Raw genomic sequence first — 14,854 nt, forward strand, 5'->3', positions numbered from 1 at the left:
TCACAAAATGGGAATGAACATAATGGGACTACAAATGGATCTCTTGAATGGGGAAAAACTGATGCTACTGTACAGCAGAGTGTTGCTGTTATCGACATCTTAGCTTCCAGGTAGTTTATCAAAACTGGAAGGTTCAGATTCTTATATTATAATTTCCACTTTTGAAATCCTGTTTACATATACATATAGCCATTGTCTAACTGCACAATCTCATTTGACTTCAGATACGCAAAAAACTCTAACTTGCTAGCAATTGTGGTTAGGGATTGTTTGAAATTTGTTTGCTAAATGTTTATAGAAAGCTCACAGAGAAATACCCATCCTTGAGAGAGAGATCAGAGACAACTTATCTTATTGTGAAAATTTCCTTGCAGCCTTGGGAAGCATTTCGCACTGATAGGGTTATAATATTTTCTGACATACTCACTCCTCTTCCTGCTGCTTTTGGGGTTCCTTTTGACATAGAAGAAGTCAGAGGCCCTGTCATCCAGTCACCTATTCGTGATGAAGATGCCTTGAAAGAATTGCATCCAATTGACTTGGAAAAGCTTAATTCTGTTGGCGAATCTCTTAAAATTTTGCGCAATGAGGTGAATGCTATTTTCATCATGACCCTTATGTAAATCCCTCGTGATGTATGGATCTCTACTGTTACTAAATGCACTGCCTTCTCCTTAGGTTGGTGACAAGGCTGCTGTTCTGGGTTTTGTGGGTGCACCCTGGACTATAGCAACATACATAGTGAAAGGGGGTACTACTCGCACCTACACCACAATAAAAAGTATGTACCACACATCACCTTATGTCCTCGAGACTCTTCTGTCACACATAACGGAGGCAATTACTGACTACGTGATTTACCAAGTTAAGTATGGAGCTCACTGTATTCAAATATTTGATTCATGGGGTGGAGAATTACCACCACATATGCGGGAACACTGGTCTAAGCCTTACATTAAACAGGTAAGTCTCCAGTCTGTTTTCTACAATTTATCAGTTTATGACTAGATCATTATTCATTTGTTGGCTTGTGCTTTTGAACTTTTTCTATTTTTTTACACCAAGAGACTTGGATTATTGTTTAGAAGTTTTTTTCTAGGGGTGATTAACTCTTATTTATCTGCTAAGCCAGAAAAATTTGATGTTGGCCTTTATACTGTCTTTAACCGATTAATTTTTTAAAGCTAAACAAGATAAGAACTTTTGTCAAATCTTAAGCCCACGTCCCACTGATTTGTAAACCTATGTAGATTATGTATATTTGTTTAACAAAAGCTTTAACATGACTTGACAAACATTTACTACCTCCTCATTCCTTCTTTTTACAGTCATTTTTAGTATCATGGAAGCATCCTATGCTTCAAGTATGTGCAATTTGATCCTTAATCATCAATGTAGACTTTTTAGAATAACTGATCAATGTAATTGATGAGTAGACTTTAACCAATTTAAGGTTCATATAGTGGGAATAGAAAAAGTCTGTAGATTTATGCTATTCCATGTCTTACAACGTTTTTTTAGCAAAATGTCACACAACCAGAACTGCCAACCATATAAACCATTAGGCTGTTAAATTGAGAGGTTATAGTACATTTATTGCGCAACATCTTCTGTTAACAACCAGTCAAAGGAAGCTTCCAATACTACTGAAACATAATTAGCAATAATTAGTCCTAATTACAAATTACTACAGTACAATTATTTTCAAATTCTGAGCATTTACTTCCTATTATCAATACAATTAAATTCTAATTAAAACCAAGGTCAGGAACCGCAAAAGTGTGAAACTGAAACATTGGTCTTAAACAACACCATATATCTATATATATGTGGTTTATTCTTTGTCATTTCCACCAACGCCATCCAAAGTCTCCTTCACTTTTAAAAAAGGTCAGTATTGTTCAATAAACAAGTATTATATCACATTGGTCAGATCCATATCGTTTCATAACTTACACTTTCTGTTTTGCAATGTACATATATGTTGATGTAGAGTTTAATCATGAAGCTTGAACAAACTTCACTCGGGAAACTAACTCCAAGCACCAAAGCATACAAAGTAAGAGCCAAAGTGATAGAAAAGTCACAGCCACAACAATCACCAAACAAGCTTCCAACGCCTTGTAATTGAGGATACTGAGGTATGTTCACTTTATTACTAGGCACTAAAAGCACTAATATAAAATTTACAATTGCTTGTAATTCTGCTATCTGCTATAAAACAAAAAAAAAAAGAGGAAATAAAATCTCATTCACAGATTTAATCAACAACCAAATTACAAAAAAAAAAGGGCAACTCACAAAAAATCACTTACATATTAATAGGTAGAATATATATATAAACAATTCACATAACACTACTGTAAGCTATGCAGGGTAACCATCTTGGAGGTACTCTTTTTGGTGATGAAATAGATACTTTTAAGGACGTCCTACAACTAGGGAAAGAATATGAGATCGCAAATGCTCCACTGAAACCAATAGATCCAAAGTACCAAAAAAGAGAAAATGACTGCCAGATGACATTCGGCGATGCCAACTGCGGGTCCATTTCTGCCAAATTATATCTTCATCAACTCAACTCCAAAAACCAGCTTTAAAAATGAATGCTTCGGTAAGTAAAGTGCAAACCCACATCAACTTTATTAGTAACGACACTTTATGTAGCACTCACTAACCGTATGTAACCTGTCACACATATTTGCTCGCTGTTGTCCTTTACATAGAAGAGGTCAGGAAAGTACCAACATCAGGAGGAAACATGATGGATGTACATGAAATCATAGTCACTGACCAAAGGTACATAAACAATGACAATAATAACCTAATATAACAATGTATTCCACCACTTATACAAAACTCCAAAACTATCCATGACTCTATATGGCATGATAAACAACACTGAACAACCGCTCACCATCTCAATGTGGGGAGGCCTTGCTGTTATTGACACTGAGAAGCTGGCAGGTGGGGTGCTAAGCCCAATAGTTGCAGCCTTCACTCACTTACGACCCACCACATATAAAGGTAGCCTATCATTTCTTCTCAAATTGTTAACATACCTTAACACACTGCATAATTTAAAACCTTTAAACATGTAGGGTTCTCCCTTGCAAGCTCAATGTCAACTACTATCATCTCAGATCCTACGGGGGAAGAAGCATATGCTCTTTGAACATGTTAAGCAATGAAAAACTCGATGCACTTACAATATGTAATGCTAATCAACTGTACTAAATTTGTTTAAAACATCCTAGGATGAAAGAAAAACAAGAAATGCTTCTTGACCAAGCAATAAAAATACTGCACATCAGAACACCATCAAGAACAACAGCAGCCAAAACTATTAGTGAAATTGAGCAGAAAAATGTAAGGACAACAACCCTTACCCCGCTACATAACCAATACCTACCTATTAACAGATAACTGATGCATTTTCATACATCGCAGGCTGGAAACACAATGCAAGAAGAACGCCATTAGATACATGCCACTATCCCTGATGCTCAGTTGGAAAACCTGATTGCTTACCAAGGATGTAACAACTGTGGAAAGCATTGCCAAGAAGCAAGGGACACAACCTTCAAATGCCTACACTGCTCAAAAAAAAAAAATTACCGCCACAGTCAGGTAAGAATCAATTTTAATCAACCAAATCTACAACAACAATAACCAGAATACTAATGTCCCTTTACACACAGGGTAAATTTCACAATCGATGTGAGTGACGCCACTAGGACTCTAAGACTCACTGCTTTTCGCAACTGCTTTTGCTGAAGACTGCGAAAAGCTCATTGGTCTCCCTAATTTTGAGATATATGAGAAGAAATACTCAACAAAAAACATTACCTTCATTATCAGACAGGGTGATTGGCCGGAATTTGAAGAAATAGCTACCAACCTGAGGACGAAGACCATACATTTCCAAATTGCACCAACAATTTCTCTCACTAGAATCGGGGTCCTCAAATGGGCTACAAGAAGATCGAAATTTGACTAAACATGCAACGGCTACAAGAAAAAAGCAACAAGCAGTTGTTTCTCCTTAAACAGCCCCTTATCCTTAGCTATATAATTATATTGCTTTAGTACTACCAAGGAAAAAAAAAACAAAGAACGTGTCCTATAAGGACACTCTTTGCAAAACATTATATATATCTATGTACTTAGTAATATTAGGCTTCAACTAAATTTATGTGCCATGTAAGAACTCTTTTATTGACATCAAATAATAAATGGCAAGTTAGGCTATTATACAACAACACCTTTTGTAAGCTCAATTACAAGATCATTGCACCACTCCAACATGATAGTCAGAACACCAACTTAACGCACCAAAAACATACAACTTTGGTTGTAATATACTATACAATTCACACACACAACTAATTTACAATTGCCTTTACAAAACACCAACACACACCCGATTGATTTAAAAAGATAAAATCTAACAGAAAATGTAAGTATTAAGCCAATAACAAACAACACAATATAAACAAGAAAGGGCAAGCCGCTTTGCGCGCATCGCGTGCATTGGCTCCCCTAGTATATATATACATATGTGAGAACCAAGGTGAATAATAGGAAATAGGAACTAATTTCATCCATTGATCGCACTCCATCTCATGACTCACGTTGCACCCGCTCTAATTAATGACATTCTCGTAATTTTGCAGTTTTCAAACTTTTTTCCAGTTTTCTTTATCTTTTAAGGCAATTTCATTTACTTTAAGACTAATTTCATTTAATTTTACTAAATTTTCATTTACTTTTGAGGAATGAAACTGGAAACTACTTTATAAAGTTAAAATATTACAAAAACGTCATTAATAACACAGGAAGCATGTGAGCCATCCGATTATTATTATTATTATTATTATTATTATTATTATTATTATTATTATTATTATTATTATTATTATTATTATTATATACACTTATATATATAATAATAAATAGTTAAAGATCATTAATCCGTAGTAAAAAATCACTTATCAATAGTCAATAAATAGTTCTGTTCAGTTTAGTTCAGCTCTTATAAATTCAGTTCAGTTCAACTCTAATAAGTTCAGTTCAGTTCAATTCAATTCAGTTCAATTCAGCTCAGTTCAGTAAATCAGAACATGCCCTAAGACTGTATTTTTGCTATGTCTAACATGGACAAATATGGATACGTACACTTCCATGTCACAAACTCAATTTAATATTAATTTAATAAACAGAGTTTGCAAGAGAAACTAACGTTCGTTTTCTCCATGTTGTTCAAATATAATGAACTAAGTTGAACTGAACTAAACTGAACTGATTGGAGCTGAATTGAACTGAACATAACTGATTGGAGCTAAACTGAACTGAACCGGCTGAACTAAATAGAGCTGAACTGAATATTATATGAGAGAAGGAAAATTAAGAGATGAACTAAACTGATTGGAGCTAAACTGAACTGAATTGAACTAAAACTAAGCTGAAATGAACAAGCCCTTAAGTGTTGCTTCCTCATCCTCCATTGAATCTCCCTCCTCCTTCCACCTCTATTGAAGCTTCCTCCTATAGCCTCCTCCGTGTTATTCTTTCCCGATCCCAATAATATTTGACATCATCTTCGAAAATCAATTAAAGAAAAATGCTTCAATAGAAGACATGGTCACCTTGTTATTTGGGTTGTTTATCGATGGTGAGGGAGGGGTGGAGTGTAGTTTTTCAATGGTGAGGGAATGGAGGGGCTTAGTTTTCATCAATAGGAAGAAGGGTTTCTCGATAACGGTACGACGAAGGAGATGTAAGAAGTGGTTTTAGTGGTGGGCCGGGGGAGGAGAAGGGGCCAAGGGAGAGATTGTAGGTCCTCCCAAAATTTGAATTATTTTTAAAAAATTAAAGTTAAAATCAAGTGGGCAAAAAAGTAGGGATTAATAAAATTAATTTTTCTAATAAAATAAATAAATTTACTTGACTTTTTTTTTTTAAATATAACATTTATCCACTATTGTTAAATCTCATTGTTTTTATAGAAATAAACAATTTTTTTCTCCGTTTTCTAAAATTCATTTAATTTGTTCACCTTTATAAAAAACTAGGTAGTACGCCCGTGCAATGTTCGGAATGTTTGTTAACTCAATACATCTATATTAAAATATATGGATATTATATAAATTTAGTATCCAAACTTAGTAATTTAAATTACAATTATTTTACTATTTAGTAATTAGCTATAATATGAACATCATCACCGTCCGAAAACTTGGGAGAGAATGTATTAGTACCAACGATTTCTTCACATACGCCAAAATTTTAGAACCCTTTGAATAAAAAATTCAAATGAATTAAACTTGTTTCATATATATAATAGGCAAAAACTGATAAACGCCCTGGGACGTTGGATAAGATAATTAAAAGTAGAAATAATAACTTGAGATAAACATTAATTACAATGATGAACACGTAAATTTGGCATGTATTCCCAATTAATATCATTTTAGTAAATATTTTAAAGGGGTATCCAACAGCCTGGGAGCATTCGTTAGAGAGAGTGAGCTACGTAGGATTTAATTTTTTTTAGCGCGCCATGTAGGATAATAAATTTTAGTGCTAACCAAATAAATACAAGATTATTAATTTCTTTTAGAATTAAATAATTTAAATGACATGTAAGCAAAATTGGCGAAAGCGATTTTCTAGTTTAAATTAGGCAAAATTGGTAAAAATCACCTTTTTTGTCCAACTTTTTTGAAAAAAACCACCTTTTATGTTTTTTTATTTACTAAAACACCTTTTAAGTACCTAAATTCTTGATTGCACCACCCCTAGTTCAAATTTTGACGAAAAATTTAACTAAGACGTCAAAGGGGGCCCACAACTTGTGCTTTTCGCTCCTAAATCATGTATTTTTTTCACTCCCAAAAATATTTGACCCTTCCCTCTATATAAATGCATGACTAAATTGAGTAAAGCTCTAAAAAACCAAACTTAATTTTGCTATAAATATTAAATTGTAGTATTTGTTTATTCTCAAATACTAAATTGAGGTAAATGAAGTGATGGTTGAGATGAAAGGGAAGGTTTTGCTATGGTTGATGATTTGGAAGTGGATGGTCGAGATGCAATCTATTAGATTTGAAATATGGGTGGTGCAATAAAAAATTTAGGTACTTAAAAGGTGGTTTAGTAAATAAAAAAACATAAAAGATGGTTTTTTTCAAAAAAGTTGGACAAAAAAGGTGGTTTATACCAAATTTACCAATAAATTAATTAAATATAAAATTTTATCTTTTGATATTAGTTATTTTATTTAAATATATAAAATATTATCACATATATATAATATTATTTTAAAAAATTCAAACAAACCGTGCATCACACGGGATTTATCTAGTGTAATATTAAAATAAAATATCCACTTTGTGATAATTAATAATGATAATAAAAAAGAAATCATCAACCTTTTGGTCCATTGAGGTCCATAAATGAATTACTCGTACATTAACCTTCTGATTTCCTTCATGGGTGTTAATTTCTTCAATAAGATTAATAGTGGAATCCATCTCCTTTGAATTTTTTTTTTTAAAAAAAGTTAGTGTTAATATATTCGGATTCTTTATTACTTGAATATAATATCAACTGAAAAATGTAGTTTTGGCTAGTATAATACAATAGTAATATTTATAAAAATATACTTTTTTCGTTTTTATTTAGTTGACACGTTCAATTTAGATACACATATTAAGGAGATGAGAAAAAGTGAGAGAGAATGATAAAGCAAGTGGGGTACACTTAAAACGCAAGGTATAAAACTTGAAACATTAGTGTAACAACTTTGATTGGATAAACTTGAATAGAAAACTAACCAACCAGATGGTCCCCAAACAAATAGGGGAGGTGAAAAAAAAAAAAGGACGAAAATGGGTGAGATTATTAAGCTTTTGGAGTAAAAAAAAAATGTATACTTGCTCCATTTATCCATGCGAGGAATTTTAGGAAATCGGAGCAAGTAATAAAATATGGATCAGTGGGGTAGGTGGAAGAATAAAAAATTGTATAAGAAAAAATAGTTGAAAGAATTAGAAGAAAGAGAATATGAAAACAATAAAATATGGTTTATATTGGGTCTACTAGTTGAGAGAAACGAATTAAATAGTTTAAAAGCATTCAAAATAGATGGGCTAAGAATTTTAAAACCACTGAAAATAGAAAGTGTAACAAATATTAAAAAACTGAGGAAGTATCACTTTACTATAGACATATAGTATATTTCTTTATACAAATGTACCAACCCTTGACATAATTCAATATTAGTAAAGGTGTCAATTAGAGTGTTTGGATCTGGTTTGGTAAGTCTGAACGAATTGATTTTATTTCAAACTTAAGTCGTGGTATATTATTATGTTCATATAATTCGAAATTTGAATGGGGTATTTTTCGGATTGATTTCTAGTTGAGTCGATTGGGTGAGGTTTTGATACCTCTTTCTACATACAATTATTAACTATTCTCTCCGTCCCTTATTTTTTAGCTCATTTGACTTTTTACGGTCTCCAATACGTGTCTTCAAATGTATATATCAGTAAAGGCTATACATACAATTGTTATATGTGGTCTCTACATATAATTTTAATTTGTCATGTTTTTATTGGCTAGAATTATGGGCCCAAGTTCCGTTAAAATTCAATTTATATTTGACTCTTAGAGTATCCACAATGGCTAGCAACATGTGTTTGTAGCTAGTAATTGTCACATCATTATTTTCTTAATTATAATAAGCTAGCATCTAAGCTACAACCTTCGCAATTATTATCTATTTATTTTTGTAATTGGGAATAATAATAATAAACCAAAAATAAAAACAAATTAAAAATAAACATAAACATATACATACAAATATTAATTAAACAAATCAATATAAGTGCATTGGGTGGAGCAAAACCTTGTAGCTCCATGGAGCTACAAAGTTTGGCCTTAACTACAACCAGCTCTACAATGGTGAGCATGTATCTCCACAATGGTGAATATGTAGCTACAACTATTTATAAATTGCTAGCAAGTCCTTTTATGCTACCACCGAGTATGCTCTTAGTTTCTCCCTTCTTTTGATGATATGTCAAATTTATAATGGTGTTGTATGTAGGGACAACATACAATGGTTATATGTGCATCAGTCTATCAGCTCTCATATATATATATATCCAATTCTATACACATACAAATTATAAAAATTTAATATTAATAAAATTTATAATGATATAATTCTAACAAGATTTCACTTAAATATTTATCACTTATAACTTATCGAGAATTCATAGTCTAAGTAATAAAAATTTGACCCATATTTTACAATGGTGCAAAATTAAGGGATAAAATGAGTACTAAAGCCCTATTTGATTCACCTTAATTTTGCTAAACTGAAATTATTTTTACTGAACTGAAATTATTTTTACTTAACTGAACTTATTTTTACTCAACTGAACTTAATTTTACTGAACTGATATTATTTTTACTAAACTTAAATTATTTTTACTGAACTTAAATTATTTTTACTGATTTTCTATTATAATTCTTCTTTAAGAAAACTGAATTTTGCTGAAGTGAACTTATTTTTACTGAACTGAAATTATTTTTACTGAACTGAAATTGATTTTACTGAAATGAACTTATTTTTACTGAACTGAAATTATTTTTACTTAATATTATTTTTTTAAAATGAAGAGAACATGGCCTAAGTCCATAATTTTTAGTTTATCGAGTATAAAAAGGCATTGGACAAAAGACAACATAATTGAGAAGTAAATTCTAAATTTGCATTGTAGAGAAGGATTGAACTAGAAGTTCTGTCAAGAAGAAGAAAAAAAAAAAAAAAAAGTGTCTAACTACGAAAACCCCTTTGGCGCCACTTCACATATGTCTAACCTCTGATGTTGATATGCTATTAATTAATTAGGAGTATTTCGTTATCATAATCTTATGAATTATTTTGTCTGTATTTTTAGTTGATTGTCACTTTCAAATCGATTAGCCACAAACCTTTTGGATTCCTAATGCAACAGTGCAAGACCACATGTTCTTGATTTTAGTTTATTTAATTTTATTTATTTTTTTATTAAAAAGAAAAAAATTATTTTATTTATTTATTTATTTTAGAGTTCTACTTTCACTGTTAAAATTTTCAGAGTAGAAATCAAATTAAGGGCTTGTTATCATTGACTGAACACATTTTAACTGAACTGAATTGAAATGAACTGAGCTGAACTGAACTGAACTCAACTCAACTGAGCTGAACTTAACTTATTAATTAGTGATTTTTAACTACGAATTAGTGATCTTTGATTATTTAATATTATACATATGTGTATATACAAATATACATATTAAAATATTTAAGAAAAATATACCATATAATAAAAAAACCAGGGGTTCGTTTGACATTGTTGCGGTTTTCAGTTTTTTGGTTTTTTGTACTTCCTCCGTTTTTCTTTATTGCATCATAGGGTTTTGGAGGCAAAATTTGGTAGTGGAAAAAAGTAAGAGAGAGAAACGTAAAAATACAAAATTGTCCATGTAATGTAAGATAAAATAAAAAGTAAGGATATGTTGGGTATTTGCAGTGTGAACATAGATATTTTTTATCCTAAAAAGGAAATGATGCAATAATAAGTAAACTTCCTAAAGTAGTAAGTGATGCGATAAAAAAAAACGGAGGAAGTATTTTAAAAGTGTATGATATACGTCATATAATGAATAAAAAATTAGTCAAACTTATTAAAATCATGCTAATTTTGAAAACTGACAACTGAAAAGTAAAAACAAATATTTCTTGTTTCTTGTTTTTTGTTTTTTGTTTTAAAAAAAACTGAAAACTAAAAATAAAAAACAATGTCAAACAAGCCCCTAGTTTTTTATTGCAGTGAAGTTATTATTTTTTTTTTCATTGAATTTGTTATGATGATTGCTAATTGGATTTGTGAGAAATTGATACCATGAGAAATTGATAAACTTTGGCTTACCTTTCAATAGCACTAATCATCAAAATATATAATACAAGCACTGGTCTCCTAAGCTACACTAAAAACGTGTACTACTAAACTTAGGAAACTAAAGATAATACTTGGTAAAACTATCCTAGTGAATCTAAATATTCACCAAATCAAATATCCTCAAATATATCTTAATAAATTTTTTTGTTGATGAATTGATTGCAAATATTATTATTATTATTATTATTATTATTATTATTATTATTATTATTATTATTATTATTATTATTATTATTATTATTATTATTATTACTACTACTACTACTACTACTACTACTACTACTACTACTACTACAATTATTATTACTACTACTACTACTACTATTATTATTATTATTATTATTATTATTATTATTATTATTATTATTATTATTATTATTATTATTATTATTATTATTATCTAAAAACCTATAAAGTCAATCAATTTACAAGAAATTGGTGGGAAGCCGAGATACAATGTGGTCACCCACCCTCTAGTTATAGCAAACCCGATCCTGCGAAAAATGTGAGCAGCTGCACGAGCACCAATATCCTGAGTCTTAGCGAACATATGAACCTGCTTCAGCAACACAATAGCATCCTTCTTTAATTCCCCCAACAAAGAAAAGGAGAAAGGAAGATAACCATAGTCAATACCTCTACAACGCACCCCATACTTGTCCAGCTTCCGCTGAACCGCCGCCGACACAACACGACCAGAAACGAAATCAGACAACCGTGATTGCGTCATTGTAATCATCATCATCATCATCATCATCATCATCATCATTATTAAAACCTACAAATCCAATCAATTTACAAAAAATTGGTAGGGAGCCGAGATACAATCTGGACCCCCACCCCTCTAGATATAGCGAACCCGATCTTATTGAATATGTGAGCAGCTGCACGAGCACCAATATTCTGTGTCTTAGCCAATGTTTGAACCTGTTTCAGCAACGCAATAGCATCCTTATCTAATTCCCCTAACGAAGAAAAGGAGAAAGGAAGAAAACCATAGCCAATAGCCCTGCAACGTACCCCGTATTTGTCACGCACCAATTATTATTATTATTGTTGTTGTTGTTGTTAAAAAATGAAATTTGGCTTTATATCATAAACAATATCATTAGACTTAAATTAAAGTGAACTAAACTGAACTGATTAGAGATGAAAATAAACGTATGAGAACAGACCCTAAAAATATGTTTAATTACATTTTAACGTCCTTTTCTATATCTTCCACTTAACACTTCCCCTATCATATGTACAAAAATAAAATAGTAATATCGTAGTAATAAAAAAACATTGATTTTACCGTGTCCGGTGCATAGAAAACTGCCTTCGGTCATGAATAATATATTCCACGCTTAGTACAGGTATGCTCTAGTATTATAGAAGTTGATAATAAAAAAATTATAATACATTAAGATAATTAGTGGCGGATCAGAAATTAGGAAATGAGGGTACAAAAATGAAGCCCATTAAATACTGTATTTTTATTTGCCTTTTAAACTTTGAGGTTTCCCCATCCCCCACCCCAAATAATAATGAAAATTGATAATGTATATTGAGGCAAATAAAAAAAAAAGCAATTAAATCAAGTACTCAATATAATTAATCACACCTATATTTCTTAGGTAGCATTGTAGTTACTAGTTAGTAACATATGTGTGAAGTATATTAGATATTAGGTTACTCCCTCCGTCCCTAAATTACATTCCTCCTTTTCATTTTTGGTATTCCAAAATTACATTCCTCCTTTCTATTTTTGATAAGTGTTTTTTAATAAATCAAATCTCTTTTTCTGTTTTATATTTAATACTTTCTCACTCATCCTTACCTAATCTCAGCTCACTCATAATCCTTGTGCCAAATTACAATGAATATGATTGGTTAAAAATTTTCAATTAGGAGCATGTGATTGTTCCTTTTTTTCGCAAAGGATTGATGACAAGTCATGAGTAATAACTAATCTTTCTTTGCACTTCCCATTGCATTATCTAATTATTGTTATTTGTCTTATTCTTCCCTCCTTGATTCCCTTGTAAATTTCCAAAGAGGAATGTAATTTAGGGACGAAGGGAGTAGTATTTTTTAATAATTATCTTTAAATTAACATTATATGATTAAATATACATAATTATAATCGATTATATTATAAAAGAGCTTATTTGCCAAAAAGATATTCTAAAATACACATGTGATTGTATATCTATACTATATATTAAAAGGCGTTCCTTTTAAAGGAACGGTGCCATGTGGCACTCTTCAAAGTATGTGTGCTATGTCTTAATGTCACATCATCATCCAAAGTATATGTGTCACATAAGCTAGCCACTTCAATTAACAAAATAAAATATGCTTTGAACAATATTTGAACCCATAACTTCCAATAAATATAGATAATACATTTACCATCTCAACCAACTATCATTAATGTTTTAAGTTTGACATAATATTATATATTCATTTCAATTATTAAGTAAATTAGAGGTAATATAATCCATTTATTTTTCAGAAGATTAATACAGATGTAAAAAAATGACGTTTGAAGCAACGCCCGAAACACTACACACTAATTATACAAATAGTCGAACATAATTAAGTACACAAGCTAGCAACCCGGGGCATCGCCCGGGGTACACACTAGTTGTTCTATGGAAAGCTTGTAAGTTTAAAGTTGACAATATATATTGACATTGTGGATTGATATATCAAATCTTTTATTTATGTATAATAATTGTTCATAGATGGAGTTTTTTTTTTAAAAAATAAAAATTAAAGACACACCAGGGAATGACACGTGTCATTGTTGGTGTGTCTTTTAATATATTGTTATTGATGATTTACAATTTAGTATTGATCGAGATAGTCTTTCATTTGTAAGGAAAAAATTAAAGTATACCGATGACCATCATAAGTTCGTAACATATATAATTTGTTTATGAAATTCAAATTTTTTAAGAGCCATTTTGTTACAATAAGATCTACAGAAAAGAAATTACTGAATACCTCATAGTATTGTTATACATAGAGTACTAGTCCATTGAAATAATATACGAAATGGCATATATATAATACGTACAATTTCATAAGGCAGTGTTCGGAAACAATAATTTCATTTTAAATTCTATATTTCAATTTCGGAAATTGAAATCCTTGCTTTCAATTCCAATTTACTTGTTTGAGAAAACAATAATTTAAATTCATAATTTCAAAGTATCCATTGTGTTTGGCAATACTTTAGAATTTTAATAACAAATTAATTAATTTAATTAATAACCAGTGTATAAAAATCCTCAATTTTTCAGTAACCAAAACAATAACCTTCATCATCATCATCAATTACAAAGAACTTCTACTCACTTCTTATCCAAAAAAATGGTTAATCATATCCAGACTTGAGATTTTGTAGCCCCAAACCCACTGCTTTACATAAGATCTGACGATTTCATTAACCCGTTGTCGAAGCCACCGTCATTAAAGGCGAAGGTGGTGGAGGAAAGATAGAGACTGCTCAATGGAGGAGAGAGAAAGAAAGTTGATGATAGTGCGATAAATGTTTGACGAACTTGACGAGCTTTTGACGAACATAAATATTATCATCATCATGAAGGAAAGGATTTTGATGAAAGGGATGAAATAGGATTAAGTATATACGATAGGTGTTTGAGTATTGGGGCTGGGTTAGGTTGGGAATTCCAAGTGACAAGTTTTAACTTATTATTTCAAATTTTTAGTTTTATGAAGTTTTCTTAAATATTTCAGAATTTGGGCTACATTCAGATTTCAAATTCCAACTCATCCAAACACTATAATTGACCCAATTCCAGAATTTCAAATGAAATTTA

General features: G+C 31.0%; 1 protein-coding gene across 1 annotated transcript; it reads left to right on the top strand.

Annotated features, from left to right (window-relative positions):
- The first annotated feature begins 7 nt into the window (after positions 1–7).
- Positions 8–4,644, top strand: LOC110713578 (uroporphyrinogen decarboxylase 1, chloroplastic-like). The gene is made up of 9 exons (XM_021892026.1): positions 8–69; positions 299–590; positions 679–963; positions 1,994–2,141; positions 2,376–2,614; positions 2,727–3,027; positions 3,102–3,369; positions 3,451–3,630; positions 3,702–4,644. Exons 1-4 carry the CDS (start codon positions 8–10, stop codon positions 2,129–2,131), a joined length of 777 nt encoding a protein of 258 aa, XP_021747718.1. The 3' UTR covers positions 2,132–2,141; positions 2,376–2,614; positions 2,727–3,027; positions 3,102–3,369; positions 3,451–3,630; positions 3,702–4,644.
- The last annotated feature ends 10,210 nt before the right edge of the window (positions 4,645–14,854 follow it).

This window comes from Chenopodium quinoa, unplaced genomic scaffold, assembly GCF_001683475.1.
Source record: "Chenopodium quinoa cultivar QQ74 unplaced genomic scaffold, ASM168347v1, whole genome shotgun sequence".
NCBI lineage: Eukaryota > Viridiplantae > Streptophyta > Magnoliopsida > Caryophyllales > Amaranthaceae > Chenopodium > Chenopodium quinoa.